This window comes from Pantherophis guttatus, chromosome 6 (genome assembly GCF_059756535.1).
Source record: "Pantherophis guttatus breed Tessera chromosome 6, ASM5975653v1, whole genome shotgun sequence".
Classification (NCBI taxonomy): domain Eukaryota; kingdom Metazoa; phylum Chordata; class Lepidosauria; order Squamata; family Colubridae; genus Pantherophis; species Pantherophis guttatus.
In genome coordinates, this window is record NC_142068.1 from 336246 (window position 1) to 362476 (window position 26231).

At 51.8% G+C, this 26231-nt stretch overlaps 1 protein-coding gene across 3 annotated transcripts in view; it reads left to right on the forward strand.

Annotated features, from left to right (window-relative positions):
• ATP13A3 (ATPase 13A3) overlaps positions 1-26231 on the forward strand; it is a 44651-nt gene that overhangs the window by 12701 nt on the left and 5719 nt on the right. For all 3 annotated transcript variants that reach the window (XM_034424564.3, XM_087871983.1, XM_087871982.1), the window contains exons 2-28: positions 4-83; positions 1672-1845; positions 2894-3088; positions 3378-3448; positions 3538-3618; positions 3941-4010; positions 5744-5878; positions 7528-7600; positions 7981-8112; positions 8206-8385; positions 15256-15413; positions 15674-15862; positions 17665-17726; positions 17954-18104; positions 18201-18317; positions 18568-18585; positions 18687-18840; positions 18931-19051; positions 19641-19765; positions 20467-20645; positions 21666-21788; positions 22256-22335; positions 22817-22859; positions 22944-23053; positions 23552-23648; positions 24474-24546; positions 24959-25136. In XM_034424564.3, the coding sequence (XP_034280455.1) occupies positions 36-83; positions 1672-1845; positions 2894-3088; positions 3378-3448; positions 3538-3618; positions 3941-4010; positions 5744-5878; positions 7528-7600; positions 7981-8112; positions 8206-8385; positions 15256-15413; positions 15674-15862; positions 17665-17726; positions 17954-18104; positions 18201-18317; positions 18568-18585; positions 18687-18840; positions 18931-19051; positions 19641-19765; positions 20467-20645; positions 21666-21788; positions 22256-22335; positions 22817-22859; positions 22944-23053; positions 23552-23648; positions 24474-24546; positions 24959-25136 (3137 nt within the window). In that variant the 5' untranslated portion in view covers positions 4-35. The remainder of the gene's footprint in view (positions 1-3; positions 84-1671; positions 1846-2893; positions 3089-3377; positions 3449-3537; positions 3619-3940; positions 4011-5743; positions 5879-7527; positions 7601-7980; positions 8113-8205; positions 8386-15255; positions 15414-15673; positions 15863-17664; positions 17727-17953; positions 18105-18200; positions 18318-18567; positions 18586-18686; positions 18841-18930; positions 19052-19640; positions 19766-20466; positions 20646-21665; positions 21789-22255; positions 22336-22816; positions 22860-22943; positions 23054-23551; positions 23649-24473; positions 24547-24958; positions 25137-26231) is intronic.

The following is a 26231-nucleotide window of genomic DNA, read 5'->3' on the forward strand; positions in this document are numbered from 1 at the left end:
TAGGTTTCCTGGGACTGAGCTAAGAATTCAGCATCATGGACAATGAAGAAAACATGCTCCAGGAAGGCGAAGAAGAGGAGCTGGTAATTCCTTAATCCTGATCTCTTTCTCTCCCCCCCACCCCACCCCAATTAACTGCATGGCATGACATACACACACACACACACACCCGCAACTGCAGGAAATAGTTGACCAGAGATTAAAGGCTTCCTGCAGCCATTCTGAGCCCTCCCACAGAAGCTGAGCCCACATGTTGACCAAGATCTTGCCTGCCTTCAACATGCTCTCACCCATGGAAGTTCCCTGGGCAGCTTGGGTTAAACACTCTCTCTCTCTCAGCCCAGCCTACCTCACAAGGCTGTTTGGGGGAGATAAATACCCATGCGGACCACCTAGACCTCTGGGAAAATCATGAAAATCCTTCCTTCCTTCCTTCCTTCCTTCCTTCCTTCCTTCCTTCCTTCCTTCCTTCCTTCCTTCCTTCTTTGGCTTTCTTGAGAAGATGCAAAGGTCACTGCTCCCACAGGGGCCCTGGAGACTTTATTCCCTCCAACAAGCTGCACCACCATCTCTTGGCAAATTGCCCTTCAGGGAAGCTCCAGAAGGGCTCTCCCCCCCCCCCCCCACCACCACACACAAAGGCAGTGCTTGCTTGCAGGCCTAAAGGGCAGCTTTCAAAGGGAATCCTGGGAGATCCTTACCGGGAGCAAATGTAGAGCGGCCCAGCCGGGGCAGAGGCTGCCTGTTCCCCCTTCCTCCCACAGGGCAGCTCTTCAGAGACCATGGAGGTGGGGCAAAGTTGCCTCAACTTTTGGGTAGGCCTAATGGAGGGGATCCTGCCTGGAAGCCCCCGGGGCTGGGTGAGCCCCACTTGCAGAACACTCCGTTCAGCCCCTTGGCCAGTTGCCATGGAGACAGGTGCCCGGCTGAATATTGATTGAGGGCAACGCACCTTTAGGGCAGCTCCATCCTCACAGGAAAGGAGCATCGCAGAACCCAGCCGCTCAAGCTCATTTCCAAAACGGTGGCCTTGGTAGGAAGGGCTGTAATGGCCCTGGAGGGGTCTTGCCTGGCAGGCTGACCCCATAAAGAGTGAGGGGGCACCCGGGGGTGGGAGGTCTGGGGTGGCCTCAGGGCCTTTCAGAGCCCCAGGAAGCTCCCTGCCTTCTTTGGCCTTCTTCCTAGAGATCTGTGGTGCAGACTGTTTCATTGCCACTTCTGGATACGCTGAATTTCCTTACCAGAACCAAATCCTGGAATCCAGTAGAGTTCAATCCTTCTTTTGCTTGTATCTAATAGACAGAATCTTGACAGACCTAAGCTATAACTTTCTAAGCCACTAAATCTATCTGGAGAGATTCTAGAGTATTAACCCTGAACTCCATTCCCCTTCCCCCCCCCAATCCAGTTTGGGACTCTTCGGTCTCTGGTAGTCTTTGGGTTGTCCAAGTCTTCCCCCCACCCCCGCCCTGCAGTGGAGGTGACCTTGCAGCTGGGGTGAGGGGCCGGGCCCTCTTGCGCGTGGCCCAGGGCTGCTAAGGCTTGTCCTATCACAGCCCTCTCCTTGTACCACCTTTGATTATGGCCCTGCCCCACAGAGCCAAAGGGCTGGTGGCATCTGGTCCAAGAGCTGCTGGACTGCCAGGCTCAGCCTCCTCTCTTTCTGTGCAGAAAATCTACGGGTACAACTTTTGCCGGTGGAAGCTGGTCTTTGTGGCCGGAGGGGTGCTGTGCTCAGGCGGCCTCCTCCTCCTCCTCCTCTACTGGATGCCAGAGTGGCGAGTGAAAGCCACCTGCCAAAGGGCTTCGCTGAGATATTGCCAGGTGGTCCTGCTGAGAACAACCGTAAGCCCTGGGAAGCTGGGGGGGGGGCTCAGCGTCTTGGATGGCTTTTTGGGTCGGGACTGCCCCCATCTACTCCTCTGGATTCAGGAATGGTTCTTAAGGCCGTCTGGATTGCCCCTCAGGCCTTTCTGCTTCAAAAGCCAGCAAGTGGTTGGGACTTGCTCGCCTTTCATCTTTTGATCCACCTTTTGAGGATGTTGTTTTCCTGGCTGAAATGTTGTCAGTGTAGGACAGTACAATAATAAAAAGCAGAAAACATAAAGGAAAATTGAGGTTAGGTTAGACAATATGCTAGCACCTAAAACTGGGTTAGCAAAATGTAGTTTGTGGGGCCGCATGAGTTAATAACAGCTTAATACTCAACATGCTAAGACAATCACTAGGTCCACCCAGTTAAAGAGCCGAAGAGTCTTTGAGCAACAAGAGAACCGAGAGATTCAACAAGAAGGAGAAGGAGCAGCTGGCTTTGGAAAGTGGCAACCATTTTGTGCGTCAAGTGACAGGAGGGTTGTGGAGAGAAAACCTGGCCAGGAGGATAATTTAAAGCTCAGGCGCTTAGCAAATACCCAGATGGAACATTAAGAGAATTCAGCCGCAGTGGAGAAGACAAGAGGATGGACTTTGGCAGAGGCACTTTAGAATTCACTTTGGTTTAGGCCTTTAGGAATTGGGCCTTTGGGTCTGCTCCATCGGCAGACCTTCTCAGGCCAGGGGTGTCCGCTGGCGGCCGCAGCATAGTGGCTGCCCCTGGGAAAGGCTCTCTGGGCTGGCCTCTGGCCCCCCTGCTGCCTGTCCTGGGTGGCTCCCCCTTTGCTGCCTTAGCCCCAGAGAGTCCGCCCTGCATGGCCAGGTGGCTCTGAGGGCAGGAGGAGGGATCTGTCAAGGCGGCCCAAGCAGGTCTCAGAGGGTTGGCAGCTGGAGCCGTTTGGTCTCCTGTGATTGCAGGAACTGAAATAGAAATTGTAAGCCGCCCTGAGTCTCTGGAGAAGGGCGGCATATAAATCAAATTAAAAAAAAATGTGTTCTACCTTTTTTTCTTCCTGCAAAGGATGAATTCCAGACCTGGTTCTGCGCAAAGGTCCGCACGGTCTTTTCCCTAGGCCCCCACCCCTTACAGGCCCCCAAAGAGCTGGCCTCAGAGAAGGTGGCCAACGGCTCCAGCACTCCTCTATGCGTCCCTCCCTCGGAAGAGAACGGCAGCAGCGCCTTGGACGGCCTCTCCCAGGCTCCACAGCCCCTCCAGGTACCCAGCATGGCCAGAGCAGCCTGGTTAGGCCTTGTTTCACGAGGGAAGCTTCCGGAAGGTTTCTGTGGGAAAAGCGGCTTCCCTGATGGGGCCAAAAGCGAAGGAGCTCCCCGCTCTGCTTGCCTCTCCTGCGGGTAAACTGACCCAGAGAAGTGGGGCGAGGGGGCAGCAGGTGGAAGGGTGTGGAGGCGTAACACTGCCGCCAGTGCTCCGTCCGCCTATATGAGCAGCACCTGCTGAGTCTCCCCCTGAAGCGGCAACACAGCCTGTGTTTCTTGCCTTCCAGCTGCGCTATTTCACCCACCACAGCGTGAAGTATTTCTGGGATGATGCGATCCAGAACTTCACTTCCATAAAGTAAGAGACAGACGCTGACCCTGGCAGCACGAGGGCTTCTGCCTGCCTGGGCCGCCCTTTCACACAACCCTCCTCTCCCTTTCCTGCAGGGGTTTGGATGACTCCACCACCTGTGCTTCCATCCACCGGGAACACAGCATGGGGCTGACAAAGGAGATGCAGGACTACAGGTGAGCCACTGCAAGGAACATGGGGGAGGGCTCCCCACCAGCTTCCCCCTCAGCACCAGCTGCTTCTTCTCTGCCTCTTGGCCACCAATATTGCCTCCCTCTCCCCACTCGACTTCCACATCCTTGTGGCCATCCGGAGAGGGCCCAGAGGTGCCCAAGAACCCCTGCAGGACCCTCGGCCTCCCGGTCCCCCTCTCTCTCCTTCCTATCTGCCAGCTCTTCCTCCTCCTGGCTGGCTCTCTAAGTGCTGTGTGGCTGTTTTGGGTAGCAGCTGCCAGCTAAATTTGTGTACTTTTTGTTTCTTTATCTCTTTTGGATGCAGGAAGATTTTATACGGACTGAATGAAATTGCAGTTAAAGTGCCTTCCATTTTTAAGCTGTTGATTAAAGAGGTGAGCCTTTTGCTGTGGAAGTGGAGTGGGGAACAGCTATTGTTGGCCGTCTGAGTCTTGAGAAAGAGTTACTAGGGGCAGCGGGAGACTAGCAATCTCTCAGCTCCCCTGTCTCAGGCTGCTGCCTACGTGGGTTTCTGGGAGAATCAGTTGACTGTCTCAAAAAGCAGACAGGGTTGGGTTATGCACAAGAACACTCCAAAATCTGTGTTGGGGCATCTCTTCCTGGGCCAGCCTGTTTTTAATGTGCTACGTCATCTAAAAATGTTCCTGCTCGTTAAGCAGAGTCTGGTTGCTCTGCTTCCAGGATCCTGGAATGGGAAGAGGCCAGGCAAGGACAGAATGCTTGGAGGGGTGTGGGGGGAGGACAGGGCCATAATCACCCTGAGTGAGGTCTTTGCAGGTTGGTGTAGTGCAGGGGTATCCAACCATGGCAACTTTAAGACCTGCGGACTTCAGCTCCCAGAATTCCCCGGCCAGCATGAAACACTGCTGCAGTGCCCAATTTCTTTTTGCTTTTATTGAATGAATTTTTAAAAAAAACAAAGAGAAGGAAAAATAACGATAAAGAGAAAGGAAATTAAATTAAGTTAAAAATCAAACGTAGAATATATATGCACAAAGGCATTTCAGTGAAGGTTGTCTGTCTTTCCTTACAATCATTCTATGGCTAATCTATTTCAATACCTGATTCAGTCCTAAATTGCTAATATCATCAACTCTGCAAGCTATTGAATAGCTGAGGCCCTGTATTTATCTTTCTCGTGCTGGAGAATATTTAAATAGGACACAGAGGATCCAATTTCTTTGTCCAGGTGCCAGTTTTCACACAATAAGAATGTAGCTCAAAAGAATCTAATATTAAATATTGTCTCAAATTGAGCCTTAAACATTTGGGACCAACAGCATTTAAGTGAAACATTATTTTCCTCCCTCAAGAGCCCCCAAATAGGGGTCCTGCCTTCCACCCAAATGACAGCTCTCCCCACCCTCAGAATTCATGTTTCCTAGAAATAGTGCTTGGACGAGGGACCCCCGCAGTCCCTCCTCAGGATTGAGGCTCTCGCAGCGACCCCAGGGCCACAGGGATCACCCTCTGCGACCTCCATTATGGTTGGCTTCTGGCAAGCGAATCCAATGGGGAAGCGGTGGGAGATCCCAGGTGGTGACCACCCGGTTGCCGGACGCTGCGGTCATGCAAGGTTCGCCTCGTGGCAGCAACTGGAACTGCTGCAAATGCCATGCGTGAGCCAGCACGGCCATGCGACATCAGCACCCCGGACAACCGGGTCGCTCAGGGACAGAGTTCCCAGGCCCTTTTGTCCCTGGAGTAGCTGTCTTTCGTCTTCCTCTCAAGAAGACTACCAACTAAGATGCATTATGCAAACCTTTGAGAGGGCTCCCAAGAACAGTTTCCAGTAAGGGGAGTCATCCAAAATTTGATGCTGTAAGATATGCAAAAGGCCTAATTCAAGATGTGATAAACCAGATTCTCCCGTCCAACAGACAGCTGCATGTATTTAAATCCCCACAACCGTTTGTGAAATGTTGGACCAAACGTTAGAAAATACTTTGTAGATTGCCTTATGTATGTGTTTGAATTCCATGCTGGGTCTGAGGACTCTGAACGTTAACCCTGAGTAGGGAATTCAGCATTCGGACAACCAGGTGAAGGAGAGGGCTTCCTTCTCTCCAACGCTAGTTTCTATTTTTCTCTCTCTTCCCCCCCACAGGTCCTCAATCCTTTCTACATTTTCCAGCTGTTCAGCGTGATCCTCTGGTGCACAGATGAATATTACTACTATGCAATTGCCATTGTGATCATGTCTCTGATCTCCGTCGCCAGCTCTCTCTACAACATCCGGAAGGTGCGGGGGGGGACGGGACAATAAGCCCTGCCGGGGCTTGGATTCTTTTACTGCTGCTGTACATGATCAGCTGGCTGGGGTTGGCGCAACAGGCCAAGCTTCGGTTATTTTTAACTGATCGAGTGAGTTGCAGGAATCCAGGCAGTTCGGTTAGTTTAGGATCCTGGGTCTGGAGCAAACACTCTGATCGGTTACTGTGTTACGTATGTTAGTGTACAAACGCAGCCTTCGTGTTCCCAGCGCATTGTGTTGTCCTGCCCTAAGCCATGGATGTGTCTGGTCTTGGAGGATGTCTTTCCTTGGCATCAGTTTGCCTGAAAGATGTCCCAGATCCTGCCATCATTTGGCCGCCTACTTTGGGCTGACCAAACCTCCTAACGCTCAGAGACATTTCAGAGGAGGTAATTGTGATGCTGAAAAGCTTATGAACCGTTTTGAATGTTCAACATTTCTGCATAAATGAGTCAGAAATAAATATGTATAGTTTTGGATTGCTTTCTTCAATGAATAGATTAACAGGTCTAATAATTTTGACTAATTGGATTCGCTTTATCTGGTTTTAAGACATGGGGAGAAGAGAGCACATTTAGGTCATATTTATGCAGAAATAATGAAAATTCAAAACGGTTCACATACGTTTAAGCACCACTTCAGCTATGAAAACAGAAAGTGCCGGTCGCAGGGGACTGCTGCTGGGACCTGTTTGGGTCACCCCCATTAGCAACATCTGCGGAGAATCAGACAGAAGGATCGTAATGGACCCCTGGGTGGCCTTCAGGAACCCCCAGAAGTAGCTGACAAGGATGGGGTCTGAAGGGCTTGTTCCACTGAGGATTATCCTTAGCTCACAACAATCAATCAAATTGCAATAAGATGAATAAGTGATTAAGATAAAAGATAGCGAGCACGATAAAGCGAAAAGTCTTGCCGAAGTCCTGGGCAATCAGCCAATTCTTCACATTATTTCAGAATGTGTCTTCTAATGCCTCCCCCTCCCCCCTCCAATTTGTCTGGTGCTTCAAGACTTTGCCTGGGGTTTTGGAATTGGTGCCACATCCTGCTGGGGGTGCCAGGCGCGGCTTCTCAAGCGAAACCCAAGGGAGCTTTTTAAGCTCCAAACCAGGGGTGTGTATGTGTGGCATCCTTTGAAAGGAAGCCCAGGATTATGGTTTCCTCTGCATACTCAGTATCCAGGTGCTCCTTAGTTCATCCCTGAATTTGGGTTTTGGGAACGAAGAGGTTAGGTCCGTCTGCTGCTTTGGCCATACCTGGAGGCCTCGGCTGGCTGGCCCAGAGGATGTGGAGGTGCTCTGCTTGGGCCGAAGAGAACCCCTCCTGGGAAGCCTCCCAGCTCTGCTGGGGGTTCCACAAAGAGGCACAAGGGTCAGGCAGGCTGGACCCTGAGAAAGCTGGGGGCCAGTTCAGAAAGAGTACAGGACACCCCAGAAAAGGTCTTCCAGCTACACGGGCCTTGTCTGCATCTGTGGGACCGTGTGGCTCCAAGAGAGGGGGCTGCCACCCAGAGTAGTCCGCCTAATAGGAGCTGCTCCCCCTTCCCCCTTCCCCTTTGGCTTGTGGGGTGGCTGGCTGGGATTGCTCTCTCAGGATTGGGGCATCTAGCTAGCAACGTTTTCCTCTCCTCCCTTCAGCAATACACGATGCTGCACGACATGGTGGCAGCTCACAGCATCATCCGGGTCTCCATCAGCAGAGCCAACCACGGTAAGATGGGCTGGGCAGTTTAGCCGGCAGGAAGGGTGAGGGCTCCAGAGGGGCATCTTTGGGGATCCTGCTTAAGCTCCTCCTGAGGTGCAAGTGACTGGGGGGTGAGGGAGCTTTCCAAAGCAACAGGCGAACAGTTCAGAGCTGGGGTTGGTCTTGGGGCAGAGGGCCAGTCCTTGGCTTGTTGCTGCCAAGTGTGTTGCAGGACAGGCTTCTCTGTCAAGGGACGGTGGCCCTTCTGGGGTGGGGGTCCCTCTGCCAGCCTCAGGCTCCTCCCAGAGTCTTTGCCAGCTGGTCTCTGCACCATCAACCTCTGGGTGGGTGGGGGAGATGTGAGGGGGTTGGGTTTTACCTATTTTCAACTCTCTCATGCCCTTCAGGTGTGGAAGAGGTTCTGTCCACGGACCTGGTGCCTGGGGACGTCATTGTGGTCCCGCTTAGGGGAATGATCATGCCCTGCGACGCGGTGCTTCTCAGCGGCACCTGCATCGTCAACGAAAGCATGTTGACGGGTGAGTCGGAGGGGCACTTGCCCCATATCCGGAGCCAGGCCACAACACCGCGGGCAGCATAGGCAGTGAGCGAGGCTCTCTTTCCCTCCTCAGGGGAGAGCGTCCCTGTCACCAAGACCAACCTGCCCAACCCGTCCAAGGACTGCCAGGCCCTGGAAGATGAAGTGTACGACCCGGACGAGCACCGGAGGCACACCCTCTTCTGTGGCACGACGGTCATTCAGACCCGCTTCTACACTGGGGAGCTCGTCAAGGCCGTGGTCGTCCGAACAGGTACGCCAGCGCCAGGTGGGAAGGAGGGTCCAGGTCTCCCAAATGCGTCTTTGGGGAAGGCTGCCTCCCATCCTTCCCCATCTCTTTCCCCCATCGCTGCCCCAATACCCAGTCAGAATAGAGCTAGAAGGGACCTTGGAGGTCTTCTTGTCCAGCCCTCTGCTCAAGCAGGAGATCCTAATACCATTTCAGGCAGGCAGGTGGGTGTCCAGTCTCTTCTTAAAAACCTCCATTGATGAAACACCCACAACCTGTGGTAGCAAGCTGTTCCACTGGTTAATTGTCCTCCCTCTTAGGAAGTTTCTCCTTAGTTCCAGGTTGCTTCTCTCCTTGATTAGTTTCCATCCGTTGCTTCTCCTCCTGCCTTCTGGTGCTTTGGAGAATAGGGTTTTTTTTTTGGAGAAAACCCCCCTCTTCTTTGTGGCAGCCCCTCAAATACTGGAAGACTGCTATCATGTCACCCCAGTCTTCTTTTCTTTAGACTAGCCAAACCCAAATCCTGCAGCTGTTCTTCATATGTTTTGGCCTCCAGGCCTTTCATCATCTTAGTTGCTCTTCTCTGCGCTTTTTCCAAAGCCTCAACCTCTTTTTTGTAATGTGGTGACCAAAACCGGATGCAGAATATTCCAGGTGTGGCCTTACCTAAGGCTTTATAAAGCGCTATTAATCCTCCAGGTGACCTTGATCTTATGCCTCTCTTTATACAAGCAAGGGTCGCATTCGCTTTTTGGGCTGCTGCCACACCCTGCTGACTCGTGTTTAAGAGATTGTCTACTAGGACTCCAAGATCCCTCTCACAGTTACTGTTTTTGAGCTAGGTTTCACCCAATCTCTACTTGTATCTTTGGTTTTTCCTGCCCAGGTGTAAAATCTTGCTTTTCTCCACACTGAATTTCATTTTGTTCATTTTATTATTGTGCAATAATAATATGTTTAAGCTCATAAATGCCAAACAAGGAACTTAAACAGAGGCTTGAGTAAAATAGCATTTAATCTTGATCAAGCTTAAATGGTTAGCTGTTCCAAACACATACAAGATACATGCAGGTAACAACTACAAACGAGAGAGGGAAAGTCATAAACCTCCAATTCTGGCATCTTTTTTTTTTTTTTTTTATTGCAAAAGTTTTACAATTACATTTTCACCCCTTTTTTTCACCCCCCCACCTCCCTCCCCAAACTTCCTGTCCTCCCTAACCCTCCCTAACCCTCCCCCCCCAGACTTCCCTATTATGTACTCATAACTAATAACACTGATATATAAACCTGAACCCATCCCTCCCCCTATATAATTTTTCCTCTTTGTCTCTTTACATTAAGATATTTCTAATACATTATTTTCAAATAAAAGCTATTTGATACTTTCTAGTTTGGTATTTGTTCTGAACATATTCTATCCACCTTTTCCATTCCCATTCATAAGTCTCTTGTGAACAATCTTTTAAATATGCTGAGATCTTCGCCATCTCTGCAAAGCTTGCCATCTTCAAAGTCCATTCCTCGATAGTAGGCAAAACTTCATTCTTCCAATATTTACCTATCAACAATCTTGCTGCTGTTATCTTATACAATATTAGTTTTATTTCACCCAATGTAAAACCCTTAACTATACCCAATAAAAACAGTTGTGGAGAAAATTGAATTTTTTTCTTCAAAACATTCTGCATGACCCACCATATTTTTATCCAAAAAGCCTTAACTTTCCTACAGGTCCACCAAACATGATAATACGTAGCATCCAAACATTCGCATCTCCAACATTTTGGCTGAACATTAGGGTACATACATGACAACTTTTTAGGATCTAAATGCCATCTATAAAACATTTTATAAAAATTTTCCCTCAGATTCTGTGACTGTGTAAATTTAACATTCTGAACCCAAATTTTTTCCCATGTTTCCAACATCACTGGTTCTTCAAAATTTTGTGCCCACTTAATCATACAATCTTTAACTAATTCAGTTTCTGAATCCCTTTCTAGCAAAACATTATAAAGCCTTTTAATATGCATTGGACCTTTCTCTCTTATATGTCTAACCAATTCTTCCTCATGCAACATAATACCAGTTTTTTGGTCCTCTTTCCATCTCAATTGTAATTGATTATATTGTAACCAGGTTAAATTAATCCCTTCGTCCAACAGTGTCTGCAATGTCTTCAGCTGCCATCTGCCCGCATCTGTAAAAAGAACCTCTTTGTATAAAAACCCCCCGAGTGACATTATATTTGTATTCCACAAGGTATGACCAAGATCCAGCCATAGCGGTATTTTATAATCCCATTTGAGTCGGTGCTTCTTCCAAACTCTCATCAAAGAGTCTCTAAGTATATGACTTTTAAATACTTTATCAACTTTGTCATCATAAAATAGGTAAGCATGCCATCCAAATTCAAGATCAAAACTTTCTGCATTCAATATTCCAGCCTTTTTACTTCCAAACCAATCACTTGTTAAAGTTAAAGCTGCTGCATCATAATATAACTGTAGGTTTGGAAGTTTAAGGCCTCCTCTTTCTGGAACATCTTGCATAATTTTCATTTTCACTCTCGGCTTTTTCTCGTTCCAGACAAACTTATTAAGTCCAGTTTGCCAAACTTTCAGTTGTTTATCACTTTTAAGCACCGGAATCATTTGAAACAAAAACAGAAATCTTGGCAAAATGTTCATCTTAACTGCTGCTATTCTTCCAAGTAAAGACAGTTGCAGCTTTTTCCAAGTCTCCATGTCTTTCTGGACCTCTCGCCACAACACCTCATAGTTATTTTGAAACAATTTCATGTTTGATTCTGCAACCTGAACTCCAAGATATTTTACCTTAGGTACAATTTCGAAACCTGCCCTCCTTTCAAGCTCATGTTTACGATCTTGTGTCATATTTTTGACTATCATTTTAGTCTTTTTTGAATTCAGTCTAAAACCTGAAACTCTACCATAGTCTTGTATAATGTCGTTCATCAGGATTGTTGATTCCATTGGTTGTGATAGGGTAACCACCAGATCATCTGCAAATGCCTTTATTCTATAATCCTCTTGCCTTATCATTATGCCTTTCAAAATTTTAGAGTCCCGTATTGTATTTAGCAAGACTTCCAATGTTAAAATAAATAAAAGTGGGGACAACGGACATCCCTGTCTTGTTCCTTTTTCAATTTTAAACTCTGTCGTCAAACTTCCATTAATAATAATCTGTGCTTTTTGCTCTTGATAAATTGCTGAGATCGCCTGTATAAATTGGTCCCCAAAGCCCATCTTTTTTAAAGTCTTTAGTAGAAAATTCCAATCCACTTTATCAAAGGCCTTCTCCGCATCCAAAAAAACCAGCACTGCAGAAATCTGTTTATTCTTATCAAGATATTCCAATAAGTCTATTACTTGCCTTACATTGTCCTTCATATATCTGCCCTCAATAAATCCCGCTTGGTCCGCATGAATCACCTTTTGGATTACTGGCATCAACCTGTTGGCTAATACCTTCGCATAAATTTTATAGTCTGTGTTCAAAAGAGATATTGGTCTGTAGTTCTCTGGTTTTTTAGGACCAACTTGTTCTTTTGGTATCAAAGATATATAAGCAGTTGTCCAAGATGGGGGTATTTTACCCCCTTGTTGAATATTGCAAAATAAATCTCTAAGTTGTCCCACCATTTCAGCTTGTAAAGTTTTGTAATACACTGCAGTCAAACCATCCGTGCCAGGAGCTTTGGCTGTTTTTAGCTGTTTTATTGCTGCTGTTATCTCCTCCTCTGTTATAGGATAATTCATTCTTTCCTTTTGTTGATCAGTAATTTTTGTAACTCTCTTATCCTTTAAATATTTTTCTATAAGTCCATTCTGCACCTCTTCTTTGGCATATAGTTTAGTATAATAATCCACAAAAGCTTCTTTAATTAGTTTTTGTTGAAAGATTTCTTTCCCTCCAATATCAATACTATCAATAGTCCGTATACTTTGTTTTTTCCTCAATGTGTAAGCCAACCATCTGCCCGGTTTGTTAGCGTTGCAAAATGTATTATGCTTCGCGTATTGTAAGCTTGTTGCAACTTGTTCCGCCATAAGCATTTGAAATTGGTCTTTCAAAAGTTTTATAGCACTTCGTATTCTTTCATCTGTTGGGTTTTTAATAAGTAACTGTTCTTTATTCTTTATTTCCATTTCCAACTCAGATCTTCTCTTTTGTCGGAACAGTCTATGTTTAGAATTCATGTAGATAAGTACCCCTCTCATATAAGCTTTACTTGCGTCCCAAACAATTTCAATTGGGGTACCTTTATTCAAATTTATTTCAAAAAATTCTTTCAAATGCTTTTTAAGTTCTATTGTATTTTTTTCATATCTAAACAAGTTCTCATTTAATCTCCAAGAACGTCTCTCAACCTTATCCATCTCAATTTCTATCCATACAGGGCTATGGTCAGTCAGAGTTCTTGGAAAAATCTTTGTTCTTTTTGTCTTAACAAGTAGATCATTTGACAACAGGATAAAATCAATCCTAGAAAAGGATCTATGTCTATCAGAAAAGAAAGTGTAATCCAGTTCATTTGGATTATGTATTCTCCAAACATCTTTTAATTCCATATCTTCTTTCATATCAAAAAAAGTCTGTGGTAGTCTAATTCTAGACTTTGCCAAGCTCTTTTTATCTAGTTTAGAATCAATTACTCCATTCCAGTCTCCCATAATTAAAATAGATCTGTAGTCCCATTGCAATATTTTAGTATGTAACATCTTATAAAAATAATCCTGTTGTTGGTTGGGAGCATAAATTCCAATCAAAAGAATTTGGCCATTTGCTGTGAGCAATTCAATTGCTACAAACCTACCATCTTGATCTGCTTCTATAACTTTCGCTGTTAATTTTTTATTTACATAACCACACCATTCTTTTTCTGCGAAGTTGAAGATATATAATGTGCTCCTAGTTTTGAGTTTATCAAATATTTTTGATCTTGAGTTGTGATATGCGTTTCTTGTAAACATATTATATCATTATTAAATTGTTTCAAATATGTAAATAATTTCTTCCTTTTCTGTGCTGAATTCAACCCATTAACATTCCAAGATAGACACTTAAAGGTCATCAGCCTCTTTCTGGAGCGCAGAGCAAAATATTTGAAGTTCATCCGAGAGCTTCGATCTCGCTCCTCCCATAGCTCCACTCTCTTGTACGGTACTCTTAACTGCCTTCTTGTCTTGTCTTTCCTGTTGTTGTTGTTGCTTTTGTTTAAGTAGTTTGGATTGAGCTCTAGTTATACGTTGATCTTTAACTTCAGTCAACTGAATCAAATCCAAAATTGGAGAAGAATCCAACAAGGGCTCACTCAGAAAACCTCCTTCTGCACCTTGCACGTTTTCTAATTCCTGCTTAGACTGTTCTTTCAATTGCCTCTCTTCACTCTCCTTAATCTCCAAAACTGTAGATGTACGTGGAGATGGTGTTCTTTCCTTAAGAATAGTGCTGTAAAAGTGTTGTGCCTTCTCCACGGTATTCAACCGATATCCTTCTCCCTTATATCTAAAAATTATCCCAGCTGGTGCGTCCCACCGGAAGGGTATCTGTAAATTTTTCAATTCCTTAACAAGAAAACCAAATTCTTTTCTAGCTTTCAGCATTTTAGGAGGTAATTCTTTAAAAATTTCAAGTCGTGAGCCCCCCACTTGTCCAGAAGTGTGAAAAGATTTTTGCAGGATATCATTTCTAATTTCTCTCTCAGTAAAGTATATGACCACATCTCTAGGCAGTTGTCTTTGTCTGGCCACCCAAGAGTTCACTCTGTAAATTTTATCTATTTTATGAAATACCAAATCAGGATTAGCTTGTAAAATCTTAGCCAAGGCTTCAGAGCAAACCTGTCTCAAGTCCTGTCTCTCCTCCTCTCGAATTCCCCGAAGCCGTATGGCAAATTCCATCGCCCGGAATTGTATCATAACAATCTCATCTTCAATTCTCTGCATTTTATTGTCAACTTCATCAACTGGCATCTTTGATTTGGGTATTCCCTGGAATTTGGTTTGTAAACAAATATTTACAGCATGGAGGTATACAAAAACATCATATATCATACACACACACACACACACACACACACACACACACACGCTGCAGGAAACAAATCACAAGTTTCTACTAATTCTAATATTTCAGTATATCTATTTCCTTACAGTTGGATAGTCTTTTTATATCCCGAGCTTGTCTTCTGGGGTGTGGGCTATTGCTGCCAGCCTCTGCCAGGAGGTCCAGCTCCCTCGGTGCCAATCCATTGCTTGCCCCACAGCAAGGCCCCTTTGAGTGGCTGCCTGGGTACCCTTTTTGGGGTCCTTCTCTGGACCTTCTCTGCCTCAGACATGCATGAGGCCTGTGGGCTCCCTGAGGGGGTGGGTGGGGGGCGGGGGGGGTCAGAATCCCTCTGGAGAGATTGCTGAATGGCTGTGCTGCAGCCTGTCTGGGTCTGGGTTACCTGGGCCACATCCCTGACCCTACATGCCTCTCCTGAGGGCTGGCACAAGTGAAACAGGCCATGCCCTCTGACCCTCCATTTTTGGTGAGGCTCCATGCAACTCTTCATCCCTCCTGAAAAAAGGAATGGCTGCAGACGGCCCCTGGCTCCTCGGAGATTGTTTTGATTTCGTAATGGTCTTTCTTCTCTGCCCTCCGTTCCCCCGGAAGATGAGGCTCATTTCCTCCTTTCCCCCAAGATTCTTCTTCCCCCACTGGAGGGAGCTGCCCTGGGTCACGAGCTTCACCCGCCTGCCTGGGCCTCCGGCTCTTCTAGTGGGCGGTAGCCTCCAGGCCCCTTTGGCAGCTTTCTGGCCAGGCTGTGGCCAAGATGCGGGGCAGGCCTCCCTTCTGATCCGCTCTTTGGGGATCCAGGCTTCAGCACTTCGAAAGGGCAGCTGGTGCGCTCCATCCTGTACCCAAAGCCCACCGACTTCCAGCTCTACCGCGAGGCCTACCTCTTCCTGCTCTGCCTGGTGGGTGTGGCGGGCATCGGGTTCCTGTACACCATCGTCATCAGCATCCTCCACCAGGTAGGCAGTCAAGGGCTGGCTGGCGACGCCCCCCCCCCCCCCCGTGGCAGAACCGACCGTGCCAGTGCTGGCTCAGTTCTCGGGGTCTGCCCTTAGGCAACGGGCGAGGGGCTGGCGTGGGTGGCGCCTCTGCTGTCCACAGAGCCACCTCCTGGGCCAGGCTGGGATGGCTGGCCGGGAGCACCTGCCCTCTGCCAACTGCCCTCCCTGAGGCCTTCCCCAGCTCCAGCAAGGAGGTTGATGCCCAGCCCTCCTTCCAGGTTCCCGCCCGCATCATCATCATCGAGTCCCTAGACATCATCACCATCACGGTCCCTCCGGCTCTTCCAGCCGCCATGACAGCCGGCATCGTCTACGCACAGCGGCGGCTGAAGAAGGTCGGCATCTTCTGCATCAGCCCTCAGAGGATCAACATCTGCGGGCAGCTGAATCTCGTGTGCTTTGACAAGGTCCGGCCTCTGGCCACGCTCTCCTGGGCTGCAGGGAGGAGGGGGGGCTCATGAACTAGGGAGGGGGGAGCCCCCAGCCCCAGCTCTCTTTTGCTGCCCTCAGGCCCCTGTTGAAGAACAGAGGGAAGGAAGGGGAGTAGGTGCTGAAAGAGCCCCCTCCCCCCCCAGGTCCTCTCTGGCCTCAAGCTTGCTCAGCCCCTGAATCCAGTCCGGAGGGGCAGGGCTGCTGGGTGGGGGCCCTGCTGCTAGCATTCTCTCCAAAAGTCAGCCTGACCCCTCCTAGGTGATAGGCAGTCCTTAACTTACAGCCGTAATGGATTCCAGAAATACAATCGTAAGTCATGTTGGCTATTAACTGGGTCACCACATGCATGTCCTCAATTACGACCTTTTTTTGTGGTAGTAAGCTAACACTCCCGGTTAGATGAATCTATGACATCATTTTCTGCCGGAAATCAGGAGCAAAAGGGAGTTTCCGGCAAAAGAAACGCTGAAATCATGGTTAGGTCACTGACTGCAAAGAGTTGCAAATGCAGACAGGTTGCTAAGCACCCCAAATGCCGTCACATGACTCAGTAGCTTTAAATTGAGAAGCCAAGAAGCCTCCTAACTGATCGGCTAGAACTGATCCGCTCCTTGTAAACCGCTCGGTGGTGGTAGATCGGCAACTGAGGCCAGGCTGCCTGAGAGCGGTTTCCGATGCTCTCGGTGGTGGCAGAGCGGCTGGGGGGCGTCGTGGTTGGAACTTGGAAGCTGGTGGAGGCCCCTTGTCACTTGGAAGAGGCCCCCTGTACGCAGCCCCCTCCCCACCCAGCCAAAAAGCCAGCCTTGCTTTGCAAAGGCTCAGTGCCCCCCCCTCCCGAGGGCTCCGTGTGTGACCGCCCATCCCTTGTTTGGCTGGGAAAGCCAAGGAAAGGAGCCATTTGGGAAGAGGGGAGATGGGGATGGGGGGGGTGGGAGGAAGTCTGCACAGCAGGGGCCAGCAAGGAATTCAGCCCCGGCTGCTGCCATGTTGACAGAATCTGGGGAGGCGGAGGGGGATGGAGAGCAGGACAGGCGGAGACACTGGCCGATCCAGGCCTCTCTGGGAGCTGTGGGGGGAAGCTGAGAGCCCCATCATTGAGCTCTGAGGCTGCCCATCCTTTTCTCTGGCTGGGCCAGCCTTTCCCCCCTTGGGAGCCTCTGCGAGTGGGGTGGTGGTGGCGTGATGGGGGGGCAGAGGCCGAGAAGAGGAGATGCTTGAACTGGGGCCTGGCCAAAGCCACTAAGCTCCACTTGTCCTGCTCATCCTTCACCACTCTGGGCTGCAGGCTTCCTTGGGTGCCAGCCAAAGGAAGGAAGGCTGGGCTAGGAGAGGAGAGGAGAGGAGAGGAGAGCCAGGGGGTTTCCTTTGCTCGGCTTTGCAGGGGGAGCAGGCACAGGCACAGCCTTCCCAGCTGCTGCGGGGGCTTCTCTCATCTTCCAGGATTGTAATTGCAGTCCTGTCTCTTGGGGACACCTGGGAGGGAGGGAGGGGGCCTCGCGCATCCCCTCCCTCAGCTTTGCGGGGGGGGGGCAGCACTCAATGCAGTCTCAGCCACCAGAAGGAGCCAGATTCTCTCCATCTCCCAATGGGTTGGTGTTTCCTGGCCAGTTTTGGGAGGGTTTCTGTGGCTCTTCACTGGGCCTGGCTTGTCTCAGATCTGCTGTCGGATCTTTCTGGCTGTGGCCCCCAAAGGCCTGCCAAGCGGCTGGTGAAGCCAGGGGTGGCCCTCTCAGCCCCACGGCCACCACTCTGCATAAAGTGCCCTTCTTCCCCCTAGACCGGGACCCTGACGGAGGATGGCTTGGACCTCTGGGGCATCCAAAGGGTTGAAAATGCCCGGTAAGTCAGAGAAGAGCAAAATCCTTGGGGGGGGGGGGGGAGTTCCTGCTCCTCAGCCACCGGGTGGCCAGGACCCTATTGGCCACCCAAGCTGTCCTGGGTCTGGGGTGGGCCATGCAGATCAGCCCCCTCATTGGTGTTTGGGTTGCCATTTCCACTGAAGGGCAGGTGAAGCCTGCTCTGGCCAGAGGAGCCTTCCTCATCCTCCCTCCCTCTGCTCCATTCAGCTTCCAGCTGCCCGAGGAGAGCGCCTGCAAGGAAAGCCTGATGCGGTCGCCCTTCGTGGCCTGCATGGCCACTTGCCATTCCCTCACCAAGATCGAAGGGGTGCTCTCTGGAGATCCGCTTGATCTGAAGATGTTTGAAGCCACCGGATGGGTGAGTACCATCCCTCCGGGAGGAGAACAAGCTGCCTGGGGGGAGGCGGGAGGGAGTTTGTGCTGATGGATGCCTCGGGGGCTCCGTTCCCTTCAGGTGCTTGAAGAGGCCACAGAGGAGGAAACGGCCCTTCACAACCGGATTATGCCCACGGTTGTCCGGCCAGCTAAGCAGCTTCTTCCAGACTTCAACGCTGGAAACAACAAGGAAATGGTGGGTCCCCTGGCCCCTTCCTCCTTTCCCACCCTCTGGTTGGGCTGCCTCTGCCTCTTCCAGGAGCCGTCCCCAGGGCCACCTTGGGAGAGCCCAGGCTCTGCCCGGCTGCAACGAGTGTTCCTACCGTGGCATATTGGGTGGGGGGCTCCCACATGGCTCAAGACCCCCCTGGGCTGCCCCTGCTGCTTGGGGCGGCTTCCGTCACAGGCAGTCCTGCAGAAAACTCTCTTCTCTTCTTCCCTTGCAGGAGCTGTTTCAACTCTCGGTGAGTGGTTCCCCTCCACCCCCTTGGCGGCTGCGGCCCCCCTTGGCCCCCCGCCGGATGGTCATCGAGTGCCTCCCTTCACCTGCTCCTTTCTTGACCAGGCCAGTTACGAAATCGGGATTGTGCGGCAGTTCCCCTTCTCCTCTGCGCTTCAGCGGATGTGCGTGGTGGCCCGGATCCTGGGGGAGAAGAAGATGGATGCCTTTATGAAAGGGGCCCCGGAAGTGGTCGCAGGGTTGTGCAAGCCAGCCACCGGTAAGCTCCCCTGCCCTACCTCCCAGGGGGGAGGGTGGCCGAGGTCCTGCTGGCGTGACATTCAGCCGGTGGCCTCTCTTTCTTTCCCAGTGCCGGCTGATTTTGAGCGGGTGTTGGAGGACTACACCCGGCAGGGCTTCCGGGTGATCGCTCTGGCTCACAGGAAGCTGGAGTCTAAGCTCAACTGGCACAAGGTGCAAAACGTGGCCCGGTGAGTGGATGGGGCTTTGGGGGAGGGGGGCGGTGGGGTAGTCCAGGCACTCCAACACAGACACACACAGACACACACACACACACACATGAGAGGAGCAGCATCTCCTAGAAAGCCTCTGCTCTCAGAGTGGCCTCCAGCCTTGCCCGGTCCTCACAGGGGATGTGTTGAGCAGGGCTGAGGGGTGCCCGGCAAGTGCTTCCTTCTCTGCCTGGGTCTGCTCCGTCCCCTGGCAGAGAGGGGCCTTTGCCATTCCCCCCTCGGAAGTGGGTGACCCTCCCTGCCTCTCCGGCAGCTCCTCCTCCCCCTTGCAGCTGAGTCTGGGTGGCGTCCTCCCTCCTTGCACCTCGGCTCTGCCCCGGGTGTCTACCAGCACCTGAGAGAGACCAGGGTTCTTTCAAGGCTGACTGGGTTGGGCCTGGGTCTGCCTGGGTGCCCGTGCCGGATCTGAATCCTCATCCTCTCTAGTGAAAAGGGGTGAGGTTGAATTCCAAGGGGAATTGGTGCTCGGCAGTCGTAGCAGCTTCCCAGGCTTGATCCCGCTGCAAAGCCCAGCCTGATTTTCATGGCGCCGCCTCTCCTGCCCTAGAGACACCATCGAGACCAACCTGGATTTCATGGGGCTCATCGTCATGCAGAATAAGCTGAAGCCGGAAACTCCCGCCGTCCTCCACGACTTGCACAAAGCCAACGTCCGCACCGTCATGGTCACAGGTTGGTGAGGGGGCCTTCCCTTGCACGCTTCCTCCAGAGGGGCCTGTGCTTGCTTAGCCACGGTTCTCTCTCATTTGGAGCACTTCCCTTCCCCGGCTTTGCCCGTGAAGGAGGGCATAGGAGGTGGCAGGGACCCTGGCCCAGCCAGCCCCCCCGTTTGTGGCTGAGGTGATTCAGCCTCTTGGGCTGCGATAGGAAAAGGGTCAGAGCCACCGTCAGACAGAGGCTATTGTGCTTTGTTCCCCCCCTTCCCTCCCCCCCCCGGACGCGCTTTGCTGGGTTCAGGTGCTCCTCACTGGAAGGAGGCTGGACTTCCTTTCCAGCAGGTTTCTAGTTTTTCTGCCGTCTCCCCTGGTGGGGACAACCTGAAGTCCTAATAGGGATAGATTCTTAAATCAGATCCAAACCTAATCTTGCTTCCAGTTCTAAATCCCCATCTTTGCTCCCTTAAGATAAACATTTAAGCCGAGGGATCAGCACAAGGGGATGAACATCAGCAGGAAAGCACTGGAGGCATTCAGAACATCTGTTTGCTTAAGGAAGGACTTCCAGGTCCCTTCCAGTACTTTGAAAAGGCCAGATTGCTAAGGGGGGGTGGGGGTGTTTATGCATGTGTGTGATTGTGTGTTTATGTGAACTGCTGCTGGCATGAGGACTGTCAGGGAGCAGCTGAGCCCTGGCCAAACTCTGTTTCTTCCCAGGCGATAACATGCTGACCGCCATCTCTGTGGCTCGGGACTGTGGCATGATTCTACCTCAGGACAAGGTCATTGTGGCTGAAGCGCTACCTCCCAAGGATGGGCACCCCGCCAGGATCAAGTGGCACCACGCAGATGCCCTCGAGAGGGCTCCCAACGCCACGCCCACCATCAACTCAGAGGTGAAGGGGGTCCTCCAGAGGGCAGGGAGAGACCCTTAAGTGCAGTTCAAGGGAGAGCCTCCCCACACACACACACACACTTTCCCCCAATCTGCACTTTCAGCTGGGAGGGAAGTTGTGCCATGGGAAGAAAACAGGTCCTGCGGGAAGGAAGGAAGGAAGGAAGGAAGGAAGGAAGGAAGGAAGGAAGGAAGGAAGGCAGAGGCACAGGAGGAGAAAGGCCCCGGCCTCCCTGAAGAAGCTCCCTGGAGGAGGAGGAGGAGGGGGGGAAAAAACCCAAGACGCTCCAGCTGCCTCTTGCAAAAAAAAAAAGCCCCTTCTGGGACAACCATGGGACCTGGGTGACGGGGGCTCTCCAAAGGCCCCCAGGCTGGATTTTATCCCTTTTATCCCCTGGGCCCTCCGGAACCTCCCTGCCCTGGAAGGGCTAGGCCGACGATGGTCTGTGCAGTTCCCCCCTTTGGGTGGGGGTGGGGGTGGGGGTGGGGGGGGAAGGCTGCCCTGAGTTGGATGCCTGCCTGGGCCTGGAAGGTGTGACTTTCATATATTTATTTTTAAGCTGGGTGCTCCATGGACACGCCTTGTTAATGATGATTGGCTCAACACCCTTACTTCCTTCTGGGTTTTAATCATATTTTAATCTCTGTAGGTTTTAATGTTTTGATACTTTAAGTTTTTCCTTGTTTTATAAGTTGTAAGCTGCCCAGAATCACATCTAAGAGAGATCGGCAACATAAAAATTTAATGAATAAAATAAGTAATTGGTTGCCCTTAGATAGGAAGCCTAATCAGTGCTAAATTTGCAGGTGTTTCAGATCAGATATTAGATCTGTGGCAATGTTGAGTCAGCACTCCCCCCCCCCCTCTTTGTCAGGTCTAGGTGGCAGTGACAGATTTTGTTGACTTTACACGTCAAACATCGGTTCAGGAGGTGCTGCTTTTAGCACCTGCGCTTAACTATTCACTGGAAATTTATAGGTCCTAAACTGAAACGGGGATGTCGCTTCTCTTCTGTTGCAGGATATTCCTATTAAACTTGCCCAGCAGAACTATGAAGATTCCCACAAAACCAGGTTCCATTTTGCAATGAACGGGAAGTCCTTCGCTGTCATCCAGGAGCACTTCCAGGACCTAGTGCCCAAGGTCTGTCTCTGCCCAGCTTTGGGGGTCTCGCTCTGCCCGTGGGGCAGCTCCGCCCCTGAGTGCGCCTCCAGGGAGGGCCGATGGGGAGGTCCCCCAGGCCCCCACGCTTCCAACAGAGCTTCTCCCCTCTGGCTTTTCCCAGCCTTGAAAGAGCCAGAACTGAGCCTGCGCTTCCTTTGGACTTTCTGAGGCTTTTCCCCCTGGGGGGAGCAGGAAGGGGGGCCACAGCAGCAGTTCTAGAGAGGCGCCCCCTCTCCTCCTCCTGAGAAATACTGCAGAATGAAAAGATGCTAAATGTTTCCTCACAGTTAAAGGTGCATTCTAAAGGAAAAGAATGATGCCTTGAACTTTTCCCCCTGTTGCCAAACACAGACACACACACACACACACACACACAACGCAGCAACTGTTGTCCTTCCCTCACCCCAACCCCCGAATGCTGAGAGATTCCTCCCCTTGCCTTCCAGCTTGTTCTGCACGGCACGGTCTTTGCCCGCATGGCCCCGGACCAAAAGACGCAGCTGGTGGAGGCCCTGCAAAATGTGGAGTAAGTACAGGATGGCAGCTCCCCCCCTCCACTTCCTCCCCAAGAACAGGCAGAACCTCGCTGCTGCTGCTGCTGCTCCTGCTCGGCACCTGGCAACAAGCAGGATCTCTGCCCTTTTGTGGGGGCAGGGCTGCCAAGGTCACCAGACCCGAGAGAGACTGGAGCAGGGAGCTGGCTGCTGCCTGGCCTTGGGCTCTGCTGCTGCTGGGGGGAGGGGGGGGGGAGAGCACACGTAAGAAGCATCTCCTCCTGCCCATGGCCCATCAGCCTCTGGGGTCACCTTTCCCAAAAGTGGGGGAGGGGCTGCCGAGGAGGGCTTTTGCTTCTGTTGACCCCTTGAAGGCTGGTCATCCAAGGGGGCTGGTCGGGTACATCCAGGGAAGCAGTTTGTGGGAACCTTTGCTGGATGACTCTCCTGGGGGATCCCTGGAACGCCCCCTCCCCACCCGCCCCTGCTCACCCTCTCTGCTGTCTCTTGCAGCTACCATGTGGGGATGTGCGGGGACGGAGCGAACGACTGTGGCGTGAGTATTCCCCCCTCCCCACTGCAGCTGCTCAGTTGGGGCCAAAGAGTTGGGTCCCTCTCAACCTCTCTTCTTCCTGGGCAGGCTCTGAAGAGGGCCCATGGCGGCATTTCACTCTCCGAGCTGGAAGCCTCCGTTGCTTCTCCCTTCACCTCCAGGACAGCCAGCATCTCTTGCGTGCCGAACCTGATCAGGTAAAGGGTTTGGCGTTGCATAGCCGGAGGGCCCTCCTCCATCGGGCCGAGCACCAGGGCGGCTGGCCCTTCAGGGGGACCATGCTGAGGTCTGCCGGCCACTGGCTAAGCCCGTCCGGACGTGGTGCTCAGGCCACAGAGCCGAGGCTCCACCGCCCAAGTGGGTGTCATGCCAGAGCAGCCGCTTCCTTCCCTGGGAGGGTTGGGGGTCACGGAATCACCCAGGCTGCCTCCTGCTTTGGCCCCCACGTTGCAAGAGCCGGAACCTTTTCCCAGATGGGCCTGGCCTTTCGGGGTCCTGGGCTGCCCTGAGACGTGGTGCTTCCCTTTTGCACAAGATGTGCATGGGCGAATAGCGGGTGGCTCTCCCCGGCCACACAAGCCCCCTCCCTTATGAGATGGGCTGAGCAGGAATTCTTGGCTACCCCCCCCCCCCGAGGAAAAGTGGAGATGGGCGGGATTGTGGTTGTCTCCATGCCTGCTGCTTTGCTTTTGCAGGGAAGGCCGGGCTGCCCTAATGACTTCCTTCTGCGTGTTCAAATTCATGGCTTTATATAGCATCATCCAGTACCTCAGCGTGACTCTGCTGTACTCCGTGAGTCTCTGGCCATTCTGGGAGAGGCAGGATGTCCCTGGGCACCTTCCCCGAGCTCCTGTGGCGCCCGTCCCGGGGGAGGCTCCAGGGGCCGCGAGTGTGTTCTGTGTGATGTGCTTGCCGCTTAAGGTGGGCCCAGGTCTGGACTACCAGCAAAAGTGGGGGGAGGGGGGGAGGGCATAGATTGGTACAAGCCTCAGAGGGAGGTTTAGGAGGATCTGGTTAGCAGAGATACTCAGCGACCGCAAGAAGAAAGTGAGGCATCCCCCTCTCTACTCTGGAGGATGGAAGAGTCAAGGAAATCAGTATACGTACAATTGCTATTAATCTTAAGGAAAATGTAATGACAAGCCAGGGTGCTGCTGGGATGATAGAGGTTCCCCCCGCTGAGAGGGCAGGACAGGGGAGTCCTTCCAGGTGGGCAGAATCGTCTTTACAAAGTCCCTACTTTAAAATCCGGCCATCCGGATTTCAGGAATAAAAAGCAGAAACGGTTCTTCCCTTCCCTTCTTGTTCTGGGGAGAAGCAGCTGCGGGGTGCTTTAGCGGGGAAGGGGCTGCCACTTCCAGGCACTCAGAGGGGAGGGGGAAGGTGCTCCTTTCCATCCCTGCCCCTGTGCCTTTGCCCAGACAAGACGGCCGCAGGATGCCTTCCCTAGCAGCCACCTTGCAGGGGTTCCCAGGACTGGCCCCATGGAGAGGACTCAGGAAGGGCTGTGAAGGGGGAGCACGAAACTCAGCCTGGTGGGGAGGGGAGGCAGGGGCCAGGGGGGAGGAGTAGCTGCATCCCCCACCCCCTGATGAAGGTGCAAACTCTCTTCTGCAGGTCCAGAGCAATTTGGGAGACTTCCAGTTCCTCTTCATCGACCTGGCCATCATTTTGGTGCTGGTCTTCACCAGTGAGTAGGACAGGCTGGGGCCTCTGGGTTGGGGCTTGTGCTGGGGGAGCAAGTGGTCTCTCCCCTGGAGGAGAATCTGAAGCACTGGGATCCCTACCTGGCTGCAGAGAGATGAAGGAGGAGGCTCTTGTCCTCCCCCTCCCAGCCTGGTGGCTTCCTTGAGGGGCCCAGGCAAAGGCTTTTCTCCAGTGCAAAGGTTCCTGGGCCGTTTTGCCCCGCAGGGGGGCAGGAGGGGAAGGCCTCCCGACAGGCTAACCTCCTCCTTTGCAACCTAATTTGTCATCGTGTATGAACTCAGCCAGTCTCTCCCAAAGAGCTTAATTTGTGTCAGTCCAAAGACTTTTGCTGTCCTTTGTGTGGTTTCTTCTGGTGAGCAGATTTCCCTAACTGCCCCCCTCTCCTCTCCCTGCAGTGAGCCTGAACCCTGCGTGGAAAGAGCTTGTGGCCCAGCGGCCGCCTTCCGGCCTCATCTCAGGGGCCCTCCTCTTCTCCGTCCTGTCCCAGATCCTCATCTGCCTAGGTTTCCAAGTTCTGGGCTTCCTGTGGGTCAAGCAGCAGCCCTGGTACGAGACTTGGAGCCCCTTCTCAGAGTAAGTGGCCAGCATGCTAATCCAGCGCGCTTGAGGTCACCCCTGCGGCCCCAGGGAGAACAGTGGCCCTGGCAAGCAAGGCTCTCCCGGCTTTTACTGGGAAGCCCCTTTCCAGCTGCTTCCGTACCTCTTCAGAAATCGTTTCAGTTGCCACGGCTTCGGGAGTGGGTAACTGTTCCCCAGCCGTGGCACAGAGAAAGCGTGCATGACAAGAGGCCACGGAGTAGGGCACGCATGTATTTCTCACTACCAGAGTCCTGAGCTGGGATTCAGGAAATCTGCATTCTGAGCCTTCCCCCACTAGATGGCAGCCGGGTGTTATAGCAAGTTGAGCATTTTGCTGTCACCTAGTGGCCGTCAAGACTTCTGCAGCCTGTGAAACTGTCTAGCTTGGCAAGCGGTTGCTTGGTCCTCCCCTTTCCTCAGCATTTTTCTGCTTTGAGTACTGACAAAACACGGGAGAGGCACCCGGTTGGACCCTGGGAAAATCCAGGTGCTGGGCTAAGGCAGGCCCTGACCCGACCCAGCAGAACGGCTCTTGCCTTGTTTCCGGCTGTCTCAGCAGAGCCCAAAGCCTCGGTGCCTAAGGCTGAGGTGCTGCTGTGTGGCCCCACGGAAACCCTGTCCGCACTCACTCGCTGTGAGGGGACGTCGGCCGTGTTCTGTTTCCCCACCACCACCCAAAAGTTCAGAGAAGGCTGTTAGTTACCCACCCGGAGATGGGAAGAGTTGCTCTGAGAGGAGGGGCCGCAGAGCCTGTGAACCAGTGCTCCTTCCTTGCCCCTAAAAGGCTGTGGCTAGTAGGGTGGCGGCTTTGCCACCAAGATTTCTGCCAAGTATCTGCAGGCGTACTTAGAAGCCGTGGGTGGGTGTGGGGGGGGCGGGGGAGATGCGTTCCAGGTGAGACCTAACAGCAGCAGCAGCAGCAGCAGGATCCTGACAGCTGCTGGTCTCTGCACATTTCAAGGGCAACGGAAACCCTCCTCCCCTTCCCCAACCCCAGGTGGGTTCATAAAATGGGCTTCTCCCCTGCCACTTTCACCCTCTTCCTCCAGCAGAGGAAGGCGAGACCTCTGGCGGGAAGAGAGCCACGCT